This window comes from Suricata suricatta, chromosome 7 (genome assembly GCF_006229205.1).
Source record: "Suricata suricatta isolate VVHF042 chromosome 7, meerkat_22Aug2017_6uvM2_HiC, whole genome shotgun sequence".
Taxonomy (NCBI): Eukaryota; Metazoa; Chordata; class Mammalia; order Carnivora; family Herpestidae; genus Suricata; species Suricata suricatta.
The window spans coordinates 83,732,243-83,759,793 of record NC_043706.1 but is presented as its reverse complement, the minus strand read 5'-3'; the positions used below and the strand labels follow the sequence as shown (position 1 = coordinate 83,759,793).

Sequence of the window (27,551 nt, the reverse complement as noted above, 5' to 3'; positions counted from 1 at the left end):
CTGTGTTTCCTTCTCTCTCTGCCCTTCCCCTCATCTCTCATCTTTCTCTCTCACAAATAAACACTGAAAAAATAACTAAATAAAAACTAAGGGAAAATAGCTCAAAACAAACAAACAATAAATATACAGAAAATGAAAATATATTTTGTAACAAATACTAGCTATAATTAATTATAAGCTAAACAAAACTTTTTAAGTCCTACTCAACTGACTGATTACCCATTCCTGCCCTAACAGTGGAGGAAATGGTATTTTCTAAGCCATTTCTTTTCATTATAATCTGTAGCCACTGTCAGAGAAAAGGAGGGAAATATATCTCCTTTAAAAAAATATCTGTCAGAATATACCATACTTAATGTTTTTTTGTTTTTATTATTTATTTATTTTTAATTTATTTTTGAGAGACAGAGAGAGGCAGCGCGAGCAGGGGAGGTTCAGAGAGAGCGGGAGATACAGAATCTGAAGCAAGCTCCAGGCTCTGAGCTAGCTGTCAGCACAAAGCCTGATGTGGGGCTCGAACCCACAAACTGTGAGATCATGACCTGAGCCGAAGCCGGACGTTTAACCAACTGAACCACTCAGGTGCCCCAGAATATACCATATTTAATTTCTTCTTAATTGGGTCAGTGGAAAGAACATGGGTTCTGGCATAACAAAGTTTGATTCAAATCTTAGTCTGGTCACTAAGAGCAGTCTTGATCATATCTGGTGTGGATTAAATACTCATTTCTTTTCCCATTCATACCTTCATAGGATGGTATGAATAATTGGCCTTACAGTCATAAATCTTTGAAGTATATTGAAGTTAGTATGCTTTAATTTATCTGAGTAGTATGCCATAAGAATGAGCCTTGCTTAATATTTTCATAATAAAATCAAAAAATATTAGTGATGGACAGACAGAAGCTTCTCTTTTTTGGTTAAATGAGCTTAATTGTCTAATTGAGAAGCTAAGTACCTTTCCCTAAGCCATACAGCTACTTAGTAAAAAGAAGCATAAGAACCTAGATCTCAGTTTTATTCATGAAATATTTATGGAGTTTGTTTGGTGAACCAGGCAGTGTGCTAGACCCTGGGGAAATTATCCTAATTCTCAGAGAGCTCATAGACACTTGAAAGCAGATAAATATTAAATTTAACAAGGTAAATGATATGATAGAGGTGTGCATAGGATGCTGTGGAACATTAAGAAGGGTCACTGTTAGTGTGGAAGTTATTAATGAGGACTTGAAGCCTGAGTGTATTCTAAAGGATTACTAATTACGAGTTAATACCTTACCAAAAAAAGCAGCTTGTGTTTGGTTCCCTTTATTCTTTGAATTTTTTAGCACTAAGATCACTTTTTTAATACCTATGTATTACTTTTATTAGCAACCCCAACATTATTGCATATAATCGTCCTGTCCTCTAAATTTCTTAATAGCCTCACATCCAAACAGATTTTCTCTTACTTATCTTTACCATTCTCCATGGTTATGCTTTACATTTTTTCATTTTTCTTTTCATTTTCATTCTGCTCATTACTGTTGGATCTTTTCCATTTTCTGTCTTCCTCCATGTCCATACTTTCCTCCTTAAACAATTTAGATTATATACACCCCCTTATATAATCACTCTATCACAGACACTTAATTTTTAAATAATTGTGTTAAAAGTCATAACGAGTTATATAATTTCTGTTATCTGAATGTGTGAATGGTTTCTAAAGCACATGTTAAGAAGTATTGCGTATCCTGATTTAGACTTTCTGGTCTGAAGATGAGAGCAGGTATGATTTGGTTATATCTATTCATATTCTTTTTAAAAGCAGGTTATTCAGTATGTATCAGGCAATAATATTCATGTTGCCAGAGCCCATTTACTTTCCCACAATTTCAGTTTATTTTTTAGGATGGTGTACCAGAAGAACATTTACGAATGCATCTGCACTGTTGTTTGACACTTTGTGATTTCTGGGAGCCAAACATTGCAGTTGTCACCATTCTATGGGAATATTATAGTAAGAACCTGGTAAGTAAATAAAATATGAATGTGTTGCAGGAATTTGAAGGATTTGTACATATTTGAGGAATGTTTTTATGGTTTAATTATGAAGAGTTACAGATTGTTCTTAAAAAGTTAATTTTTCAAAGTAGATTAGAGTAGCTCAGGAACAGTTTTACATTTTATAAACATTGTAGAGCATTGAGGTAAAGGAATGAAACATTTATGTTTCTTTTCTCTTAAGAATGAGAGTAAGCAAAGTATCCAAAATTGTACCAGAGATATTTTTTTAATCCTCATTTATAAATGTTTTCTAACAATTACTCATTGCTTGCAACACACTGAACAGTCAAGGCTATCCTGAATAAGACATAGTCTTGGCATTTGAGTTGCTTATAGGTTCGTGGGCATTGTGGGGAAGACATTACAGTACTGTGGAATGTCCAAGGACAGCGTATCTGACCCAGTGTATGGACTTGTGGAAAATTATGAGGTCATAATTTTTAAACTGAAGAATGAGTAGAATTTTCCAGGTATAGAAGGAATGGAGTAGTCAGGCAAAAGGAACATTATGAACAAATGTATGAACAGATAAAAAACTTGAACTTTTCCTACCATGTTAATAGTTTTGAATGATAGGTCTGAGATGACTGTGGGGAGGGACAGCAGTTAAGGAATGTAGAGAGGGTAGTCAGTGGCTAGATTATGTAGGGTTGAAGATAATGTTTAGGTTATGATTTATTCCAGAGACATAGGAAACCAAGGATGTGACATATTAGGTACATGTGTGAGAAAGTTTTCGGAAAATGGTATAAATAAATTGGGTGCTAAGTTGTAGTCCAATGTAATAATAAATGCTAATAATGCAGTGAGTGAGTAAAATAGGGGCAAGGGATTTAGAAAAGATAGGATATGTTTGGAAAATAAAAATTATAAATGTAGGTTTATAGGATTTAGTTACCTGTTTTGTGTGGAAAGGAGAGAAGATTTGGAGTATTTGAGTTCCTGAGTAAATAGTGAACCTTCAATCAAGATAGAAAATGGAAATGGGAGATTTACAAGTACATTACTAGTTTAGGTTTATACATGATGGAGCTTATTAAAAATGAGAAAAACTCCTCTTTTTCTGAAGCATAATTTCAGGCTGATTGGAAAAATGACCCATCTTAGTTCTCAGACAACATGTGTATAAGATAAGTCCACAGTGTCTAGTCATATCTGAAAGCTGGGAGATAGCGAAGTTAAGATGGAGTCATGTCAAAAGGTGGTTGCCTTTCTCCAACACTGGGTATATTTGAGCATAAGAAAGAATAACAGTTGCTTTGGAGTCAAGCTTACCAGATACATTTAAATCCTTGAGTTCATGATGCCTTTAGAAAGTTATTATTCTAGAAAAAAAACCTCATTCTGAAAACTAAATGAGAATATAAACTATATTTAAGAATAACTCAATTTCTAATAAGCTAATAGAGAAGTAATGATAGAAAAGTCACTATTTTGTACATCTGATGAAGTAAGGCATCTGGCCAGTTTTCATTCATGGCTGCTAAAATTGTTCAGTGACAGTGTTAGGGATCAGTCAGATTAAAGATCAGGTTGATAAGACCCTCAATCTTAACATCAAAAAGGAATGACACAACTTAATGTGTCTCTTTCCTAACTACAACAGGAAGTGTTCAGTACTCTCAGTGGAAGATTCTTATCAAAAAACTCAACTTGCATGAATCTGATCAGTTCTCTAGATACAGCTACCAGTTTTCAGAAAAGATAGAGGATAAAAGAATACATTACATGACACTAGGGAAATACAAGCAGCTAAATCCATATTGGAGAAAATTCTACACAATAAATGACCTGACATAAAAATAAATGGTATGACATAAACTATGAGAAACTTGTAGAAGAAATTAAAGAAGCAAAGCAACCAAATCCAATGGATGGATCTTACTTATATCCTAATTTGGGCAGACTGTTAAAAAGACATTTAGAGTTGTTTTAGGAACTTGAACACCCTTTGGTGTCTCTGCTTTTGAAGAATTTTCATTTTGGGAAGATATGTAGTAATGTCTGTAATTTATGTGATCAAGGTGAGTCAGACTTTTAATGAGCTGATTGGGATTTCCATTTTTATTTACTCGGACTTAATACTTACGGGGTTTTTTTTTTTTTCCTTTTAGAATAGCTCTTTCAGCATCTCTTGGCTTCCTTTGAAAGGCCTTACACATATCATTAAGTCACCCTTGTCTATGCTAGAAATGGTGAAGACCTGCTGTTGTGATAAACAAGATCATGATCTGTATAAATCCAGCAGTAGTTACACCATTTTCCTTTGCATTTTGGCAAAAGTTGTTAAAAAAGCAATGAAGAGCAATGGCCCTCATCCTTGGAAACAAGTCAAAGGAAGGTATGTGCGATATATTCTTTGTCATGAATGTCCACTCTAAAGAAGTGTTACTTACTGGTTTTTTTTAACTTAACTTGTGCTTGAAGTGCTTATGGTTTATACATTTAAATGTATTCCCTGGTATATACAGGACAACAAAACATGCAGCCTTTGATCCTGCCAATTTGTTATATATATTATATATATATGTATTATAGTAAGGGACGAACCTAATGTCTATAACTTGGGGAGGATTTTAGTTTATCTCATTTGTCCTAAAGATTGAAATTCCATACATTAAATATATTAGAGAACTGTTGGTTTTTTTCCAAAATTAATTGTAATTGTAATGTTATATAATCCAGTGCATAAATTTTATTGAAAATTACAGAAATAAAAAACATCTCCAAATCATACAGTGGCAGGTAATAGACTCAATCTATAAAACTCTGTGTTCTTTGAATTTAGCCCCATTAACCCTGCTTCCTTGAATGAAAACTAACCAGAAGATAAACCAAATAATTCGAATGTTCTCATTTGGAAAATATGCACAGTTTTCATTTCTGGTGTGGTAAAATAAACTTTTGGTCATATTTGTCTGGTTTTTTTTTTTTTTTTTGGTTTTTTTGTTTTGTTTTTTGTTGTTTTTGTTTTTTGCTTTAGAATTTTGCTTGTTAAATTACGAGTTTTAATTGTCTTCTCTTGTTCTACTTCCTTTATCTGTTAGCCCTTTTTCTAGCCCTCTTTGTAGATACACTGCCCCCAACCACTTGCTCAGCTTATATAATGGGAGTTCTTGCAGCAGAGTTAGAGTAGGTAGAGATTTGTCAGGAACTACTAAATGAAATTTCTGTTTGATTCCCACATACTGCTTGCAAGATGATGGTGATTCAGTAGAATCTTTTTTAGTGTATACTTACGCTTTTTTTTAATGGTAGCTTCTTTGTTAAACCTCCAAAAATTATGTGGCTAAAACAGTAGGGTTTTTTTTCCTCTTTTGTATTGTTTGCTAGTTTATCTTTGAATCATCATTTTGTGGAAGACATAGTACTCAGAACTTGTATCTGAAACAAGTATTTGGAATTTATTCAGTAACAGTTCTATTATTCCTATCCTAATCCCTTAATTGATGAAGTAATCCCTTACTTTGACTAGTAAATTATATTATTACAAGAGATTTTTAAATGGCTAGTCTTGCACATTTAAACACTAACCATTTTACTTTATGAATAAGTAAAAATAAGTTTTCCAGCAGGTTGAATTGTTTTAGGTATAGTTATAGCAAGAGGAGGCCTCTGACGGGTAGAGGGAGGAAGAGTTGAAGGAAAATTGTTATAAAATTGCCCTGTTAAGAGTTCTTTAAAGCACATCAAATTGTCCTTAAAGGAGTATATATTCAGGGTGCCTGAGTGGCTCAGTCAGTTAAGTGTCTATCTCTTGGTTTCAGCTCAGATCACGATCTCATGGCTGGTATGAACCTGTGTCAGGCAGTGCACTCATGATACGGAGCCTGCTTGGGATTCTTCTCTCCTCTCCTCTCCTCTCCTCCCCTCTCCTCCCCCCCCCCCCCCCCCCCCCCCCCCCCCCCCCCCCCCCCCCCCCCCCCCCCCCCCCCCTCCCCCCCCTCCCTCCCTCTCTCTCTCTCTCTCTCTCTCTCTCTCGCCCTCCCCTTTCTCTCTCCCTACCTCTCTCAAAATAAATAAACTTTAAAATAGGGGATGTATATTCTTGCTTATATGTTAATAAAAATTAAAAAAGGTGATCAAGAGTACTAAAATAACTGGAAAAGCCATGTACTATATGAAAGAACTTGTACTGTCCTTTGGGGAACGCCACTTAATTTACTCACAGATGATTGCTGCTTCACTGAGAAATTTGAAGGTATGGGTATTCTGTGTTTTCGAAGTAGAAAAAGTGAGAATGGCAACAACGTAATGAAGAATTAGTTAATTTTAAATTAATGAGACTGTCATGAATATTGAGCGAAGTGTTATTTTAAAAGGTGGATATTTGTGAATGAAAAAAAATTAAGTATTTTTTTAATGTTTTGCAGAATATACTCTAAATTCCATCAAAAAAGAATGGAAGAACTAACTGAAGTTGGTCTTCAGAACTTTTTCAACCTTTTTTTATTATTAGCAGCTGTCGCAGAAGTGGAAGATGTGGCAAGTCATGTGTTAGGTCTCCTGAATTTCCTCAGGCCTTCCTTTATAACATCTCCCCTCATTTGGAAGGGTCAAGTGGCCTTCCTTTTAATGTATACCCAGAAAAATCTGGACATTGGTGTTTTGGCTGAGAAATTTTCAGGTGCTTTCCGAGAGAAAGCAAAAGAATTCTTGGTATCCAAGAATGATGAAATGGGACAAAGACAGACTCTCTGGACACTTCTTTCCATCTATATTGATGGTGTTCAAGAAGTGTTTGAGACTAGCCATTGCTTGCATCCTTCCCATGAAAAACTACTTAATGATGGATTTAGTATGCTTCTGCGAGCTTGTCAAGAATCTGAACTTAGGATGGTGTTGAGCTTTCTACAAGCTGTTCTGGCCAGAATCAGGTACGTTTTCCAGTACATATTCTAAGTTTACTATATGTCATCATCTATGTTAATTCTATATTAAAAATTTCCTTTTGATATATGCCTGACATCCAAATCGAGAGAGAGGAGTTGGTTTTACTGCCATGTTGGCATAAGTCAGTAGTTTCCAAACTATTATTTCGAACAGCAATTTTTTAAAAAGAAAGCTTATGTGCAAATACATAAAACTAAGAGCAGCTCTGGTGCAGTCTCAGAACTATGCTTCTTTGCCCCTCCTTCCTTTTTTTTTTTTTTTTTTACGTTTGCTAAAAGAATAGTATTATCCAGAGGAATGTTTCAGATAGTCCACCATTATGAGCTCAAATCTAAGATGACTTCTACTGAACCATACACATTTTATGCCCATAAAGAGAGTCTGACCACACTGTACCATTAAAAAAAAAAAAAAGGTAAACTTATTTAAATTGTTTTGCTGCAGAATTCCAGCCTCAACTGCATGAAATATTTCCAGGTAAAACAATTTCTTCTGAGATTAAAATAAGATTGTTTTATTCATAATATCAGTCACCCATATGAAACAATGTTTTCAGATACTGCTTTTGTTTTACTCCACAGAAGTAAAATGGTTTCTCAGGAATCTTCCACACTTTTCTTTTCTCATTTATAAGCTGAAAACACAAAACAGATGATCTTTGTTCTGCTCATTTAATATTTCCTTGGCAGCTTTCCATGTTAGTAGATGGATACCTTTCCAATTCTTTTTAATGTCTACTTAGCGTTTCATTATATGATTAAACCAAAATTTACTTAACCTAACCCTAATAATGTCTTTTTATATTGTTTACCACTTTATGTTATTTTAAATAGTTTTATTTAACATCTTTGTATGTGCCTTTTCTGTGTACTTGTGGAAGTATATCTTTAGATTAATTTCTAAAAATGAATTGGTCTTTGCACATTTAAATGTGGATAGATATTACCAGATTTTCTACCCCAAAAAAACAAAAAAAACCTGCCAATTTTTATACTCCCTAATAGTATATGAGAAAGCCTCCTTTCTCATTTTTAGATTAGCATATGGAGTATACTTATGCATTCTCAGATAAGAAATTAAACACAGAAGTTTGTTGAAAGCATTAATGAAAACTTGGTAATAGGAGAAAGGGACTTTGAAAGTTGGAGAGGCTTTAAAAATGTAAATGAAAGTAAGAAATTTGTTCTTTATTTCTTCTTCATTCACTAACTTCTTTTTATCTTTAAGCTCCTACCTAAGACTTTTTTGGTCATTCTTCAAAAATGATAGCTAGAAATATAAGAATAATTCTTGTATTCTTTTTTTATTTTTTAACATTTATATATTTTTGAAAGACAGTGAGACAGAGCATGAGCAGGGGGAGAGGCAGAGAGGAGGAGACACAGAATTCAAAACAGGCTCCAAGCTCTGAGCAAGCATTCAGCACAGAGCCTGATGCAGGGCTTGAACCCATGAACTGTGAGATCATGACCTGAGCCGAAGTCGGATACTTAACCGAGAGAGCCACCTAGGCGTCCCCAATCTTATATTCTTAAACGACACACTGTACAAATACTGTTGCATTTATTTCTTTGCCAACATTGTCATGCCTGTTTATACATGAAGAAATGGAAACATGGGCTTTTTGTGACTTGACTAAAGTTTCAGTATCACCAGACTCTAATTGATCATAGCAACCTTCTTACACTATCTTTTTAATAGTTTACAAATAACTATACAAAAACTAACCAAACCACTATGTAGTTTTTTAAATAAATCAGTGGACAGTTAAATGAGTGGTATTTGCAAACTTTTTGTAATCCTTAAAATGTTACCACTATTCATATATATTTCTGAGTGCTTTTGCCTATTATTTTTGCTACTAAGAAAAAGGAATAGTTGCTTTCTGTTTAGTTTGTTTTTATGTTCTTACAAGTTACATATTTTTGTAATGAGTTCTCAGATGGAAAAAATGAATCACAGAGAGAGGTGTGAAGACAAGTAAATCATATTTATAGTAATTTAGTTTTGATTTATTATCAGCATCATTCCACCATCTAAATTTTACTTCTTATAATAAAAACAAATTTTTGCTCTTTAAATTCAATTTAGTAAAAGTCCTATATCATTAAAGCCAAAGCTATTTTAGAATGTTGGAAAAATTCTGCTTACAAGGATTTTGTAAACTGTAATGCATCTCAGGTAATCATAGGCATTATTAATCATGTACAAAGGTGAGAATCAAGGGTGCATGTTAAGATTATTGATTATATAAGGTGAAAGCAAGCATACATTTTTATTTGAACTTTCTTTTAACTAGATCTTGTTGGGGTTTGTAGTTTGCTATCATCTAGAGCAAGGGCAAGGAGTGTGTTGTTGATCTGTAGGACTAACCTATGCAAAAGACACAAATATGTATGTTGAGAACATTTCATTCCTTGCACAAATGTTTACTTTTAGTTTTGTTTTATAATGCTCAGCTGTGATTAAAAACAGTTGTTATAAGTGACTGTCCAATCATGTATCACTTCTGTTGCCATAATTATAGAGCATTTTTAGCAGAGAGAAGTATGAGGTCAGTGTGTGAATACCAGGGGAACAGGGGGCTCCAGGGTGACTCAGTCAGGTCAGCATACAATTCTTGGTTTTGGTACAGGTCATGATCTTACAGTTTGTGGGATTGGCCCTGTGCTGACAGTGCAGAGCCTGCTTGAGATTCTTTCCCTCCCTCTCTCTCTGCCCCTCCACCCTTCACACTCCTCTCAAAATAAACATTAAAAAAAAAAGTGGTACAGTAGTTGGGGGGGGGTCTTCATTAATGCTGTTGTCACGTAGGCACTGCCATCTTTCAACTTTCTGAAGCTTGCATTGTGATCTGCAGTTTCTTCAAAGAGACTGATTACAGTATATACTAAAAGGGACTGTGACTTGGATGGTTTTGTTTTATTTCATCAGTTTTAGGGCTTCCAAAGCAGATACCATGAAGATGGACATGCTTTTAGTTTGGGATCCTTGGGGAAAGAACCCCAGAGATCATTCAGGATTGTTAACTTAAAGAAGGAAGGGAGACAGAGAGGGGAAACACACAAAAAAGTCCTTTACATTGATCATAGAGATGTGCTCCTAATTTTTTAACCTAAAATCTGGAACTTCTTTGAGTATCTTTTCATAGGACCTCTTAGGCATGCTATAATATTCGTATTACTTATAATATTATTAAAAGATTCAAACTATTTTGATAGCTGATAAAAACTAAAGCTTCCCCCCCATATACACCTTTTAAGAACAGTGCTAAATTCTTTGAATTTTGGTTTAGATAAGGAAGATGGGTTACATAGATTGATGATATTTATTCCTGGCTGCATCCCTGACAAGGATAAGAATGAAATACTTTACCTTAGCAATCTCTTCTGTTTTCAAATTCAGGTGGGAATAAGGTACCAGTCCTTGCATAAATGTGTGTGCAGGATGTATGAGTGTGTATGTTGAACTGGGTAATAGTTTTATAACTGTATGACAGAGAAATTATAGGTAGGAAGGAACGAAGATCACTGATTAAAGGGAGAAGCGGCTCCCTCTAGGCTGTTAAGAAATAATAACTTCATATGCCACTTTCTGCTAACTGAAGCTGATGGCTCACCAGAGCATTCTTTATTGCTGATTAAGTAGCATTATGAAAATACTGACTTGTTTATGTTAACTAAATGCCTCCGTTGTTTAAAACTTCGAATGTCAAGCAGTTTTTAGCAGTCATCTTTAACATTTTACATTAACTTTCTGGAATCCCATTTCTGGATCTCACTTGCTGTTATTTGAGGTTAATATAAAAATGGCAGCTTTCATTTGTGGAGTTAGGTGTAGCCAAAAGCTTTTCTTTAATTATATCCATTCATGCTGCTATAGTTAAGGGTCTGTCAGCATTTCCATTATAAACCTCCATTTTCAGGGTTTTATAACACAGCTATGAAAATTAGCTCTGGGCAAAAACTTGACATACAAGGCCTCATGAGATTCTCCCTCCTCCCATCCCCCTTTTTCATTTTTACTGAAGTAAGGGTGAATGATTTCAAAATGCCTTTTGGCATCTGCAAATATCATTTGGAGTTTTAAAAGAAACAATAAATTTTCAGGCTTTGTACCTGTTTGTTCTACCACTTTAGGGAGGTTGTGGACTTATGAATTTAAGCCAAATGGATATTGATCAACTGACATCCTATTTTGTATTAAACAAGAGCCTGGTTTCAGAAGAAGTCTAAAGGCAGTTGAAAACTTGCCTAAAATGTTAAATTTTGAGACTATGAAATAATTCAGAAGGGATGATTAGCTTCTTTATGATAATATACATACTGAGTACAACTCCTTAAAAGGTTAAGACTGTTTTCCTTGCTTCAAAATACATTTTGAAAAAATATATATTTTAAAATCCCTTTTATTCTTTTCCAGTGAGTGTAGAAGTTCATGTATCATATACTGATTCTGACACGTGGGATGGCTGTGTGTGCGCTCATGCATAGACCTGTGTCTATTACTCCCCCCAAATGTTTTTCTTGCTTATTGGTTCTAGTTATTTTAATTTTTATTCGTGTGGTATCATTTATTCTGAACAGTTTTTTTTTTTAATTATCAGTGAGAGAATTGGGGGCTGTCTAGGTAGGGAAGGAAGTGGTACAAGAGGAAATGTTCTTGTGAGTGACTGCTATATGCCAAAAAATTTACATGAATTTTCAGGAAACAGAAAAGGATGCTTTTGACAGAATGCAGGCCTTTTCCTCCTTTTGTTATTATTGGGTATTCTGTTATGTAATGGTTACCATATACACATATATATATGATTTGATGCACATTTTTGGTATTGTTCTAATAATTTGGAGAGAGAGCACATGATTATGTTTCATGGAAAAATATATTTCTACTTATTATTTGAAAAATCAAATGGTTATGTTGCTTACTAAAAGTGTTTTGGTTGCTTCCAAGAAAGCATGAGCATCTCAAAGGAAAGTCGTATAAATCTTAGTATTTTGAGAGTATATAAAAAGTTAAGGATTTTTTCCATTATTAAATATTTTATTTATCTTTCAACCAAGATTTTAATGTAATTATGAATTAGTATTTTGACCTTACTGTTTACTTGGCTTGAATTTTGCAAAGTATTTTTACTATAGTTTTTCATATAACATATTTTATAAATTCATGCAGTTATGTAAACTATTCACTTTATTAACTTAGAAATGTTTGTGTGCTTTTTTCTATTTTGCTAAAACATAGATTACTTAATTTTTCATACATAGGAATTAATATTTAGGTCATTTAGTCTCCTGCTAGATCTGTTACATACACATGAATTCTCCTCGCATAAGTACAAAATAATTCTTTTAAAATATTTGAAGGGAAAACGTATGTGTCCAAATCTCAGCTTTATTGGTAGAATGAGAGTAATAGTACATACTTTTACTAGATGTTTTTGAGGATTAAATGCAATAATAAATATGAAGTTGTTCGCACAGGAAGTGTTCAATACACATTAGAAGTTGCTATTATTGTCATTACTATTATTTTCTAAAGAACCCACCATCATTTCTATTTACTGCACTTTAAGCCTAGCAACCTTAGTAAACATGTGTGTGCACGCTCACGCATGCATGTATGTGCTTTTCTTGGATAGTTCTTAACTCATTCTAATATATACCTTTAACGAAGTGGCCATTCAGTAAATGCTTTTGGAGGTGGAAACGATGAATCAGATTGTTTAAAAACAAAGTCCAGATTGTAGGGAACACGAACATTGCCTCACAATACTAAAGCTGTTAAAAGTTGTGATTCTATACGCCTGAGATGCCAAGGAGCTGCTGTAGAAAAAGAAAACTAATTTCTTAAGGTAGAGATGTGACATGTCAATATGTCCTTCCTTCCTTCCTTTCTCTGTATACCCACTTGATTGAGAGAAATTTTTTTTAATGTTTTCATTTCTTTATTTTCACAACTATTTCCTCCATTTTTAATGTTTACCTACTCTCCCTGCCTCCAGTGCCTTCTCTCTTCAGGTGATCTTTTATTTATTTTTTATTTTTTTATTTTATTTTTGAGATATATTACTTATCATACAATTCACTTACTGGCCAGCTTTATTAGATATAATTCACATACCTTACAGTTAATGGCTATCGTATATTCATAGAGTTGTACAGTCATCACCATATTTTTAGAACAGTTTGTACCCCCAAAAGGAAACACTATTCCTATTAGCAATCATTCTCCATTTTCCCCTTCCCAATCCCATCCTTAGCAACCACTAATATACTTTATGTCTCTTTAGATTTACTTATTCTGGACCTTTCATGAAAGTAGAGTCATCCAGCGTATAATCTTTTGTAACTATTTTCTTTCACTTAGAATAATGATTTTAAGGTATATCCATATTATCACATATATCAGTACTTTATTCCTGTTTATTGCCATATAATCCGTTGTATCCACATTTATTTATCCATTCATCTCTTGATGGACATTGGATTGTTCCCACTAAAAAGTGGGTTCTATGGATAATGTTGCTATGAACACATGTATAAGCTTTTGTGTGGACATGTTTTTATTTCTTTTGGGTATATAATTAGCAGAATTGCTGGGGTCATATGGTAACTCTATTTAACCTTTTGTGGAAATACTGAACCATTTCCCACCAATGAGGTTTAAGGATTGAAATTTCTCCACATCCACACCAACACTTGTTGCTCAGTGTCTTTCTGATTGAAGTGATCTTAGTGGATGAGAGGTAATATCTCATTATAGTTTTGATGTGCATTTCTGGTGGCTAATGATATTGTTTGTGTGTTTTCATGTGTTTGTTGATCATGTGCCTATTGACTATTATGTCTTTGTAGAAATATCTATTTGGATCCTTTTCCTGTTCTTAAATTGGGCTGTCTTTATGTTAGTGAACTGTAAAGAGTTCTTTATATGTTTTAGATACAAGTCCTTCACCAGATATGTGGTTTGCAAATATTTTCTCCAATTCTAAGGGTTGTCTTTTCACTTTCTTGATGCTGTCCTTTGCAGCATAATTTTTTTTTTAATTTTAATGAAGTCCTATTTTTTTCCTTATGTTGCTTGTGCGCATCTCATTCTCTCTTTCACATTTATCTTCTTAGAGAACAAGTCTATTTATGTCATTCTGTATTTCAACACCATTACTGACTGGCATCCTGATAAACAACAGAAAATTTCACATTCCTTACTGTGGTCTTTCAGAGTCTTCCACAGTCTGGCTTTCCCACTTTTGCAACTTTTTCTTGTTATTCCCCTTTACTTTAGTCAGATGGAACTACTAATTCTCAAGAATTCTTCAAATCTTTCTTACTTTTTTATCTTTTCCTGTCAGAACCAGTTGAGAGTTCATGCCAGAACATGGTATAGAAAGGTCTGAGGACTGAATAAGCTGAAGTGTGGTGATCCAAACAATGATAAAAGGGTTAAATCCAGTGAATGAAAGTAATTGCCAAGATCAGAAGTCAAAAATGGTCATTGCTGGTCACAGTAAGCATAGAGGGGGAATAGCAGAGTACAGGAAAAGAAAAACAAAACAAATGATTTATTTAGAGGAAGTTAGAAGGGAAAGGTAACTACAGAAGTTATTAGTAAATGGATCAGAAATAGAGATGGAATCAGAAAGAATCATACATGGGCATCATATATGGGAAAAGCCAGAAAAAAGCTTTTCCCAGAATTCCAAGCAGTAGTAGACAATTCTATAATAGCAAGCTGTGCTTTTCTGCTTCTTTTAATATATATTAAAAGTCTATATATGTGTATATATATTTACATATGTGTGTGTACACACATGCGTATGTATGTATTTAAGTAATCTCTACACCAATTTGGTGCTCAGACTCACAGCCCCAAGATCAAGGGTCACATACTCTACCAGCTGAGCCAGATAGGAGCCCCTGTGCTTCTCTGCCTCTAGGGGAACTCCTTTAGTGTCTATAAGCTGCTACTCTTGGTGCTGCACAATGTAAAAAGCCAGGCTTTAGGGTCAGTAAACCTGAGTTCAAATCACTCCTCCACTTAACCAACAGCACCAACTTGGGAAGTTACTTAACCTTCTCTAAATTTCATCTGCATCTTTGTAAAATAATATTCACTTTATAGGGTTTCTGTGAATAATTGCTTAGATCTCTGTTGTCCATATAGACTAACTATGGGACAATTTAAGTTAATGAATATAATATGAAAAATTCAACTCTTCGTTCACACTAGGTGTATAGCAAGTCCTCAGTAGTTATACATAGTCTACTGTAGTGGACAGCAGAAGACACTGTGGACAGCACTGACTTAGATGCTATACCTATTGGTATATTGGTATTGGGCTATAATAATCTCTTAGTACATGTTTATTTTATTTGCCTTTTCCTCTCTTTATGTGAACAATATTATCTTTTCCTATAAGTTTCTCTCTTTTTTATTTTAGAGAAAGCTAGTGCATGAGTGGGGGTGGGGGGGAGAGAATGAGAGAATGAATCTTAATCAGGCTCCATGCTCGGCACAAAACTTGACACGGGGCTCGACCCCATGATCCTGGCATCGTGACCTGAGCTGACATCAAGAGTCAGATGTTCAACCAACTGAGACACACAGGTGCCCCAAGCTTCTCTTGAAATGTATGCTTGTCTATGTGTCCCTAATCTTGAATACTATATCTTCCTTTTGAACTCCCTTAACATTTTATCTTTAATATTCTTTAGTGCTTTCTACCTGTGCTGTAATTATTTTTAACAGAGGATACACATTCGTTAAACAAATTATTTTTAAAAACTCAACTAATATTTATGAATGCCCTCTGTGATAACAAACATTATTATAGGCACTTGGGGTACATTAGTAAACCAGTTAAATGCAGCACATATGACATATACTCATGTATTTATTGCATCAAAGACAGACTGTGAGGAGAGAGAAAGGTACTTAGCTAAGTGTTTATTGAAACTATTACCTTTTTTTTCCCCATTTTCTATTTTACTATTTTAGTCATTCAGCATTATTTGATAATGATTTATACTTGTCCCCAACTTTTACTTACCTAACAGTTCTTGCCAGTATCCACTTGAAAGTAGACAACAGTAATTGTGCAGCCAGGCTATGGATTAAATGTATAATCTGTATTTCACCTCCATGATTATTGCCTCCTCAGCTCCAGTTGGCAGAAAGGACCTCCAGGGGAGGTGACAAAAGTCCATTCTTCTCAGTTAATTGAAAGGGTTTGGGTCTTCTTGAAAAATAAACTCTGTGTCTATTGTAGCTAAAATTTTTGGCCCGTTTTTATGATTTTAACTATTGAATAGTAATCACCAAACTATTCTCCCACTGAAGGGTAGAAGCAAGTGGAGTAAGTGGGCCTTTGAGATTTTGGCTTGCTTTTGAAATTTTGAGAGCCTCTCCATTGAGTCTGGGTCTACTCCAAGAGCACCTTGAATCTAGAAGTAGATAGCTGTATTTGGATTCAGTCAGAAGCAAGGTATTTGAAAGAGAGAACTGAAATAATGGAGTGAGGAAATAACTAAAAAAAAAAATAGTAATTTAAGACAATATTCCAGGATGGAGGATTCCTGGCTGAAAGAGCCAGTGAGTGACCACAACACAACATAGGAAAATAGACTCATAGCAAGGCACCTATGTGTGAGGTTCAGAATGCTGCATACGAAGAAAATGTACCAAAGTTTCTGACTTCTTAGTTTTCCCCACCTTTCTTAGTCTTCTACTTTTTGTATTTGCTGTGCCCCTAGATTTTAAATCTCATTATACTATAAGTCAGATCTAATATTTAACACCAATAACCAATAGTTATAAAATTAAAGTAAGAGATAAATAAAGTTGTATGTATGTTCCCCCCCCCCCAAGATTATTCCTACTTTCAAGAAGTAGGTGAATGGAGTTTATACTTCTTTTCTGATTAATAGGTCTCAAAGTTTGGAGTAACTAAAAATCTGTTTTCTCTGAGATGGAACAGTAAATCCACCTCTCATTAGAAAAAAGAGGGAAGGTAGAGATGGAAAAATAACAGTATAAAACAGAAATTGGGATGAAAAACGTTGGGACAAAAGGACAAGGACAAAAGAAATAGACTCTGCAGAGGAAACATTTTATTCTTTTGAAAGTGAATCAGCTCAGTTGTTTAGGGAATAGAAGTGCCATGATTATTTTCTGTACCAAGCACCAGAACATTTCTCTTTAGCAAATGGTAAATCAAAAGATGTTGGGTGAGGCGAAAGCTACTTTCCCCAATCTTATTTAGGTCACTGTGGTTCCTTGTCTGAACCCCATGGTTCACTATAGGTATTTAGACCACCCAGATCTTTGAAGCTTTAGATGAAATTCAGCAATGAGTTTGTAGGGAGGCATTGCTACTGTGCTGTTTCATGGCACCACACAGTGCTGTGTTCTTAAACCAAAGATATGTAGTCATAATACATTGAAGACTGGTACATCCCACTCATGATGCTTTTGCTGAAGTTAACTCTTCTAACTACGGGATGGGTAAAAGTACCTAACTTGTGATTTTAGTAAGTGGCCCCAACCTAAAATAACTCATTGAGATAAACCGCTGTTGTGGCTATAATTTACAAAAGGGAGATTCTCAGAGGAAGTAATAATATAAGCATTTACAGCCAATAAATGTAGTACAATAAGCTACTAGACCTGTTTTTTTAATCATGTGATGTGTCAGTGAAGGAAAGAAACTGAGCTCTTAATTATTCCATTAATTATTTTTGGATTAATAAGACCTCAGATGGCACTATAAATTGTGGAAAATATTCTCAGGTATCCCACCATCACCTGGTAATTACCCTAAAGTTACTTTCTTTAGGATGTGTTTTCTTGGAGAATGTCCAAGCACATTTTTGTTTTATGATATGACTTTATTACTTTTGCCATCATATAGACTATAAGGAACAATTCCTATGCTTTCTCCATCCACCTTGTGGAGAAGGGTGAGTAATTGCTCTGTTTCAAAATTTATTTATATTTTAACAGAATTGAGAACAAATATAAGGAGTGAAACTAGCATTGGGGACTCTTAATTTCAATTGTTTCTTCTTTACCTTACAAGATATATATTTTTCTCTCTTTAGGATATCTCTTGTCAGATTTAAGGCTTATTTAAAATGAAAAGAAAGCTGGAGCAATTTTCTTTATTCCATTTCAGTCTCCTAAGGCCTATTTCCCCCTGGTGAGCTCATAGCAACAGGGGGGTTTAAGGGAATTCAGCTTTCTGCAAATTAATGTCTCACATCATGAAAATTCAGGACTTTTTTTTTTTAATCTTGAAAAGTAATACAGTGAGTGCGAGTATTATTTCTTGCCAGCGGGTGGAAGATGAATGATTTTGTCACAGTTTTACTGCTTGATGAGCAGTGTCCTGAGGGTCAGGCTTAAGTCTGTGTCACTATGCTGCTCATTACTCTTGAGCTAAATAAGGGCTGATTGGATCTAAATTGCCTAGCACATGGGCCACAGATGAGCTCAGTGAGCAGGGGATGACCTGCTATTCAGTCTGGGAGTAACCCCGGTGTGCAAATGCAGCATTAGAACACCGTGGGAGAATGAGAGGCTACCGGCTGCTGCCAGCAAAAGAAATCGAAATGTAAAAACTCTTTGATGCTGTGATGTTAGAATTTGAAATGTAGGAAGTGACAGGTTGATGGTACTTATCAGCTTTGGCTGGATTAGAGAACAGTGTCATCTTGCTTATATAATGACAGAAGAATGAAGCCAGCAGCTAACTACTGTGCAGAGTAGTGCCTCAACAGTTGCCACAGCCAGTCATTGCTGCCTCCTACTGGCAGTTTTCCTGGGAACCTCCTCTGTATTCAGTTTCCAGGAATTTGGGACTCTTTGGTGGTGAAAAGCCGCCAGTGGTAGAATGCAAAGAAAAAGAGTATTTTAGAGCACACTAAATAGTAATTGTTAAAACAAGACATTATTGGGAAATTGGTTATTCCAGAATTTTCTAGTTAACCAAGAGTTAATCCATTTATGATGTGAATCTACCCAAGGCAAGAAACCCCAGCATAGTCTTCCTGGAATAGTGTTCTTTCAGGGGGCCTCAGTTGGGCTGGTTGATCTCTCAATTATGTACTTTTATCAATAACAGCACTTTACTAACAACTTATCTTCAAAATCTAACAACAGATTACCAACCCCAGTGTTGACACAGTTTGAAAGATACCTGATAAAAATACAAAGTGCCAAGCACCCCTGATTATGTAGCTTATGCTGCATAAATCTCCCACTTTGGGTTGCGGTGGAAGGAACTGGTCTCTCTCACAAGTCAGATGACTTAAAAAAAATAAGACCCAACTAAACCATTGGACCTCTTTTGTTTCATTTTATTCTTAGTTATTAATTGTTGGTGATATAAAAGTTAGAAAATGTCTACAAGTTTTTTTTAAGTTAGTTATGTTACCATGCTGAGAGAGCTGTTAATATTGCTGTATCCTTCTAGACTTTTCCTATTCATATACATATTTTAAACTAAAAATGGGGTTAAATACAGTGTAGTGACCCGTTTTTTTTCAGTTCATGTATCATCAGTTGCTTTCCATATCAGTGATACCCACAACACTATGTTGCTGGCTTCATAATATTCCATTGTGTGGATCTACAGTAGTTTACCTCACCATTTCTTATTGGTGAAAATTTGTACTAATTTGATTTCTTCACCAGTAGATACAGAGCTTTGATGAATGTCAAATGTGTATCTTGGCAGGGTTCTTGGCCACTGCCATATAAATTGTGCATGTCTCAACTGCAAAGGTACCATTCATAACATTATAAATGAGGCTTGAATCTTCCTGGACATGTTTGATTATATGTGGCAGATGTGGGGTTTGTTTGGTTTTTTTTTTATTTATTTATTTATTTTTTAATGATTTGGCTTAAAATACAGAACCTTATGGGGCACCTGGGTGGCTCAGTTAAGCGCCTGGCTTTTGATTTCAGCTCATGTCATGCTCTCTCATGAGATCGAGCCATGCATCAATCTCTGTGCAGATAGCACAGAACCTGCTTGGGATATTCTCTCTCTCTCTGTCTCTGTCTCTCTCTCTGTCCCTCCCCTGCTCACACATTCTCTCTCAAAATAAATAAACATTAAAAATATTAATAAAATATAGAACCTTAGACACAATTCTTTTAAAAAAGCTGGGAACTGCAGTTTAATTAAATTCAAAGTTCGTACACACACACACACACAATTTCACACATCCTGCATGATCAAAGTTGTAGCTAGTAGAAAACCTGAAACTAGAAAAATCAGCTTTTTCCCTTCTATAGAACAAAACTGTAGTTCTATTTGTTGAAAACATATCAGTAGATACCTTTTAGAGCATGTTTTTAAATGACAGGATAAAGGGTTAACTAGCTTTCATCTAGAATTTTAAAAAAGAATTTTCCTCCATTTGTCTTTCCTGTTTCCTTTAAGCAATGCCTCCTTCCCCCCATTTTTTTTACTATGAATATCAAATATAAAATAAGGTTTTCATTATAAATCTCAAGCATTTGAAGCCTCTAGGAGATAATTTGTAATGCCTCTCCTTTTTATTTTTATATTATCAAAATTCATGTATCCTATAAAGGATATAAATAATATAGAATTATATGCTGTGGAAAGTCACTCCCTTCCTAAACCTTTTTCTCACAAAAGGAACCCCTGTTAATCCTTTAGAGAGTATTCTTCTCAGCTGTTAAGCCGTTGCTTCTCCTTTTATGCACAGTGTCTCCTTTACCACCTCTTGATTTTAAGTGGGAAAAGCGGGGTTATAACTTAGAAATTTTCTATTACCTTCAGTTTTTTGATGAAAGCAGTATCAAAGACATCTCTGCATGTGCACACACCTACACACACTGCATAAGACTGCAGAGTATCTCATTGAATAGTAGACCTTATTCTGTTTAACCCCAGTGAACATTTAGGAGCTATACATGATTTTAAGTTAGGTTGGCTCTTAGACCTATCTGATTTTCCAAGATTCTTGTTGAAAATTTGGGTTTTTCAGTTTATTTGATGGGATATTAGCTGTAGTTCAATTTTTTGAGTTATTGATATATCCAGTATCAAAACCAGCATAGCAGATCTCTATATCTGTCATTTAGTATGTGTGAATCATATGTGGAATAATTAATATCTTTTGCTTATAGTAAGACATATTACTGAATTATTCAAAAGATTGCAAACGTGAATTTTAATCCTGACTCTGCCTTTCTCTTTCACTTTACTATTCAAGTTGTGTAATTTCTTTTAACCTCAATTTTTCTAATCTGTAAAATGTGTGTAATAATAGTTATTAAAGAGCCTGGTGTGAAGAATAAAAGAGATCTATCTCAAGTGTCTAACAGAGCACCTAATAATGATTACTTCTGTTATCCTATTGCTTGTCCATGGGTTTCATAGAAGTGAAGTGAAAGTATATTACAAGTGAATTTATAGTAGTGTTTCCCACTCTAAATTAACACTTTTAGAGCACTGCTCTCAGTCTGTTCAGTGGTATTCCATGAAAAGAATACTATTTATACTTGCAGTAAAAGCACAAATTATTTCTTAGTCATTTTTCTCCCACATTAGAAGGGAGGTAAGTTTTTAGTAGCTTGTGTTTATGCAGATAGCAGTTCAAAAGTTTTAAAAGTTGTTATATACATCTTTAATATATTCCCACCATCAATAATAAAAAATAAATAACAGCCACTTATAAATGTGAGGATGGTCTTTAGTGATTTGTTAATTATAGCCTTATCTCATGGATATATTTTTCTCCATTTCTTTCTCCTGACATCTACTTATTTTTCTTCTATTTCCATCCTCTGAAACCTTAATGTTCCCTTTTTCCCCCACTTTTTTAAATGTGCTGTAAAACATAAACTTGTGAGCTTTGGAGGGCAGTGTACTTTTGATAATTTAACATGACAAAATAGACTCCCAAAACCAAAATGTAGTATTGCATTGTGCCTTTTTAAAAGTTTACATAAATACTATCATACCAGACATGCTCTACATAGCTGTGCCATTTGCTTTTTTTCTTTTAGTTTTATGCTTTTGAGATATACTGCCAGAAATCCTGTGCTTCAGGGAAATGAAGGATTTAGCCAAGAACAATAAATATTTTGGGTACAGGAAATGGAAATTCACAGAATAGTGAAGGTACAGAAGACAGCTGTATACCTGGCCCAGGCAGACACCATCCAGATTGAAATAGAATGATGACGAGCTGTGGGAGGAAGGCTTCCAGGAAAAAGTAGGGAAAGAAAAATTATTTTTTTAGTTCTGGAGGAAAGTAAAGCAATTTCACTATAAAATGATTTTTTCTTTGAAGAGCCTAAAACCCCAAAAGAGGAGTGTTCTAATGACCTTTCACTAAGTAACCTTGTTTGTCTTTTAATATTACTTTACCACAGCAAATTATATGTTAAGCACATCAACCTTATATACATCATGTATATTTCAAATATATTGAAACTTGTATCTCACATTTCATTAGGATGTGTTGAATTTTTAAGGGTTTTATGTATATAAAAGTGCCTTCATCTTTTAAAATGTTACATATACATGTATGTATGCATGCACACACACACACAGAGTAACAGTTGTTTTTGTTTTTTGTTTTTATTTCCTAAGAGGAATCTCAATGTAATTCAGCAGATATTTTTTATTAAAACTTTGTGTGTCTCAGGACTATACTAATAAGTATTCTGATGTACATGAAAATGTATCCTGCACTCATAGAAAATATGGTATAGATTTCAAATTTTTATTTATTTTTTGACTACAAATTGTTATATTTCTGCCTTCGTTCTTCTCTGAATTCTGAAATGCCTGGATCATTACTTTGACCCAATATATGTATGGAATTTCTTAAGACCATTGTAAAATGGTAAGTGGGCTCCAAAATAGAAGAAATTCCACATCTTGGGTCAGACTAATGGTCCAGCCTTTTCAGAATTAACATTACAGTGGAAGTTTGTGATAAGATATAATCATATCTAATTTCCCAGAAGGCAAGTGCATTTTGCCTAATTTGGAGATATTAAATATGATTCAGTCTTTCCATTATTTCCTTATGGGCTGATATAGTCATGTCTTATCTTTGGGGATGTTATTCTACATTTACCATTTAGCATAGTACTGGTAGGCACTAGGAACTTCTTTCATTTAAATATATAAACTTGTTAAAAGTTTGGGCAGATGTTGTCTTAGTCTGTTCGGGCTACCATAACAGAAGACTACAGACTGATTGGATCACTTGAACAACAGAAATTTTCACGGTTCTGAAGGCTGAAAGTTTGAGATTGAGGTGCCAGCCTGGTTGATTTCTAGTGAGAACTCTGTCAGAGAGGACTGCCTTTTCATTGAGAAAAACATCTTATCTGGTACTTGCATCTTTATCCCCTGCCTGAACTATTCCTGGATCCCTTCTCGGTCTGGTAGGCTCATCCCCTTTCCGGGGTGAATGAAACACTGCAGTTTCCCCCATGAAGAGTTTTCAAGCCCCCGGGCAGAGCAAGTGTCTTCCTCTCTTTCGCACCCTGAACATATTTCTATCACCCGGAGCATATATCACTTGAAGTGTCATTATTTTATCCTCCTCCTTCACTAAAGTACTATTTGAGGGCTGGGAATTTGTCTAACTGAAGTTCTGTCTTCAGCACTACATATCCAGCTAAAGTGTCTGACATAGAGTGTTTCTTAATAAGTCTTTGTTGAATGAATGAATAGTAATTATATAAATGGTTCTGGCAGTAATATGCATGGTAAACTGAAAGGGAACTTAGACAAGGAGACTAGGTACAAAGCCATTGTGATTAAAAAAATTCATGATACAAAAATAACACATTTTTAATTTTTTTAAAGTTTATTTCCTTTGAGAGAACAGGGGAGGGGCAAAGAGAAAGGGAGAGAGAATCCCAAGCAGGCTCTGCACCATGTAAGGCTTGATCTCATAAACTGCAAGATCATGACCTGAGCCGAAATCAAGTCAGATGCTTAACTGACTGAGCCGCCACGTGTCCCAAAAACATATTTTAAAAACAAAAAATAATTCAGTAAAATACATTATGATAGGAAAGAGCCTCAGTTTTGAAGTCAGGACTGATTGATGGAATAAAAAAAAAAATATATCGTCTGATGACCCAGGCAAGCAATTCTGAGCAGTTAAAGGTATTTTATGTTTGGCTGCTTCTTCCAGACTGATAAGATTTTCATTAATTTTGTAGTTTGAGATTTCTTTGATTGGTGCTATTGACCTCATTACCCTAAAGATGTCCAAAAACTCTAATTTCGTATCATTCTGTTTGCTGTTTCAGCCATATAAATACAGAGGCTGGTAACTTTCCATCATTTTCATATACCTGTACAGTTCCATTCCTTGTGTAATGCTTTTTTTTTTTAATGTTTATTTTTATGAGAGTCAGTGACAGACTGCGAATAGAGAGGGAGCAGATAGAGAGGAAGACACAGAATCTGAAGCAGGCTCCAGGCTCCGAGCTGTCACCACAGAGCCCGATACGGGGCTCAAACTCATGAACTGTGAGATCATGACCCGAGCTCAAGTCTGATGTTTGACTGAGTCACTCGGGCACCCCACTTTGTGTAATGTTAATGCAGTTTTGGAGGTCATAGTCCAAATTTCATGCCTACCTCTTAACTTTGGTACTCCTTCAGTAAGTTGACTGTGTATTTTTGTCTCTTCAATGAAAGTAGGTCGTGTTTGTCTCTGCCCAGGATTAATTAAGCCTTAGGGCAGAGAGATCTGACTGAGACTCTTCCCGTGATTGGAAGACTGGCATAAGCACTCTGTTGGCCCTAATCAACAAGTGATGGAGAGGGAGCTCCAGGGAGCCCTTTCTTTATAGTTTCTGAGAGTACCCTTTTGAAATAGGGCAGTGACCTTTAACCAATGGTTACAGTTTTGTGAGAAGTTATCTTTTGTAGTTAATACTTTTCTTCCTGAACATAGATAGTTGTAATGAAGTTGTTTCCAGGCTATAAATGCATCTTAATTTTTGATTTATATGTTATACACTTAAGTATAACACGTAGCATTAGACCAGAGACCTCTGTTTCCTGCTTCATATGCAAACATATAATTGTCCAGTGGAACACTTGATACCTTTAATGATCATGCTCTGAATCCAGAAGTGATACGTTTCCAAAGCACACTAATCAGAAACAAACTTGATGTAATCATCCGCTCTGCTATATAATTTACTTACAATTCTGAAAATTTCTACAATGTTACGATGAGTGGAACATTTTTCTTATCTTTTTGAGGGAATTTGCCACAAACTTTGCTTACCTGTATATTTAAAATAGAGTTTCCACAAATATTACATTTTTTATTCTAGCTTAAACTGATGAGGTTTTCACCTGTGCATTAAATACACTAATTTTAAAGACACTGTATATCTTATTTTGGCCTTTATTTGTCTTTAACTTAGCATTAGGTTATATTTTATTTTTTAGTTAATGATGGGAAAGAAAAGACTCCAGGAGAATGTCAGCACAATTTAAAACTTTTAAATTGCCCCTATATTAAATCTTTAAAAAGAGTGATTTTAGATAACTGTTATTCAACCTAAAATCTAAAAGTGAGATAGTATCTAATTTTATGCCACCTCTATACCTGCTAATGGATGTTCAGTGGTATCTTGTTGCTGTATTTATGTCACATTGAAAAATTTTATTCTGCATATCCCTGCCCCACTTTTGAAAATATCCAAATACTTCATTTTCTTTTGAGGCAAGTTAGAAATGACACAGTTTTTTTTTTTTCCTCTTCTGGAGTACACTTTGATACATGCATAGTCTGACCATTATTATAAAGATTATGATATCTGCAAACTCCACTGAATTTTTTGTCTTCTGTAAGATAAGAATATAAGGATATAAAACAATTTTATTATAGTTCATTGTAAAAAGTATGTTAATGTAGAGTTTACATTGAAGCTTTTAGTTTTTTAACAATTTAAGTCTCCTTTGGAGGATGTGAAACGTAAAAAATGTTTTCCTTTAATTTTACTGAAGGTATAATCTGCATATAATGTGGGGGTTGAGAGAGACCAGTTTTGAAGATTCTTCAGCCACCTTTTTTTTTTTTTCTTCTGTTAAATATGTTTTGTAAATTGTGCTTCTAGAAAGGGAGTGGAGGGATGTGGTAAGAGGAAAGTAGAGGAATTAAAAATCATTCCAATAAAATGGTTTAATTTATGCCTCTGCAGTTAAGCAGTGCTCCTGGTTAACAGAAATACCCTTCAGCTACACAGGATTTTGGAGCGTTGGAGGGCACTCATTTGCACATAAATAGCCATTAACTGATAAATTCCCAGAGGTCTCCTGTTGCATGTTAGTGGTTCTGACCTACTTAGCTAGCTTAAATTTGTTTTACAGAATTATTATAATTCTATCCTTGGTACTTAAACTTTGTGATTAATGCATGCCTCACAATACAATTAAAGTATAATTACACAGTTTTGCAGTTTCCTATCGTGGTGTTATTATTACAAAGATCTGGATTTTGCAAATATTAGAAGAGTTAAGGTTTTGATATTTATCACTTTTGCTGTTATTATGTGATTATGTTAAATGGGACCCTTTTATGTCTGAAGAATAGATCAGAGAGGTGAATCATTACATGTAGCATTTGTTAGCTTGGAAGTGATTGGGTCAGTTGATGTGTAGTTACTTTGGCATGCTGTCTAGATTGTCAAATCCCAGGCATCTTTGCTTATATTTTTCAAATGTTTTTGAAATGTGGTAGATTCTTTACACCATTTTCTTTCAGAAGTGATGTTGGGGTAAATGTTGAGAAGTGGTAGAAAAACACCAGACTGGGACTTGGTAGATCCGAATCTTTATGTTGACACTTGCTGCCTAGTTACGCAAAAGAACTCCTGTGCCTAAGGGTCTGCGTCCTCATCTGTGAAATGCGTAGTTCCAGACTAGAAGGAGTTGGCAAGCTGAGGTGCTGCTGACTAATTCTGGCCCATGGCTGGTGTTTGTACAGCCCTTGAACTAAGAATGGTTTTTTTGTATGTTTAATATTTGCAAAATAGCAAGAATATATGATGTTGCATATATAGTCTGCAAAGCCTAAATATTTATTTAAAAATTTCCCGATTCTCTGACTAGTCAATAGAGTTCCTCTCAGCTGTTGGCATTCAATGTTAAATTATCTGTCGATACTTTTTAAATGCTGTTGTTCATATATAGCCTTGCACATGTGTTTTGGGTTTCGTTTCTTTCATGTTTACTATGTAGTCATCTGTGATGGGACACCCAATATCTGCCTCTTCATGCTTGTGATACATCTAGTTAGTATTCTGTTAAACTGGGGAGTGGTGGCTACATTTTAAAGCCTTATATCTCAAAATTTAGATTCTTATTAAAGGGAATTTTCAGCTATCATGAGATAGTAAGGTTCAGTTCTAATTTGAAAGGTGGGTGGGGAAGAAACAGTAATTTTGAAATACTTAACACTCACTTTGGAACTTTTTTTTTAAAAAGTTGTGTTCTACTTTATGGAAAACTTACAAATAAATGTTAAATAATACTCTCTAATAAATGTTAGAAAACTTTTCTATACATTATTTTG

General features: G+C 34.7%; 1 protein-coding gene across 4 annotated transcripts in view; it reads left to right on the top strand.

The window, feature by feature from the left end:
* MMS22L (MMS22 like, DNA repair protein) overlaps positions 1–27,551 on the top strand; it is a 127,297-nt gene that overhangs the window by 35,344 nt on the left and 64,402 nt on the right. For all 4 annotated transcript variants that reach the window (XM_029944609.1, XM_029944611.1, XM_029944608.1 and 1 more), the window contains exons 12-14: positions 1,891–2,010; positions 4,161–4,387; positions 6,420–6,923. In XM_029944609.1, the coding sequence (XP_029800469.1) occupies positions 1,891–2,010; positions 4,161–4,387; positions 6,420–6,923 (851 nt within the window). The remainder of the gene's footprint in view (positions 1–1,890; positions 2,011–4,160; positions 4,388–6,419; positions 6,924–27,551) is intronic.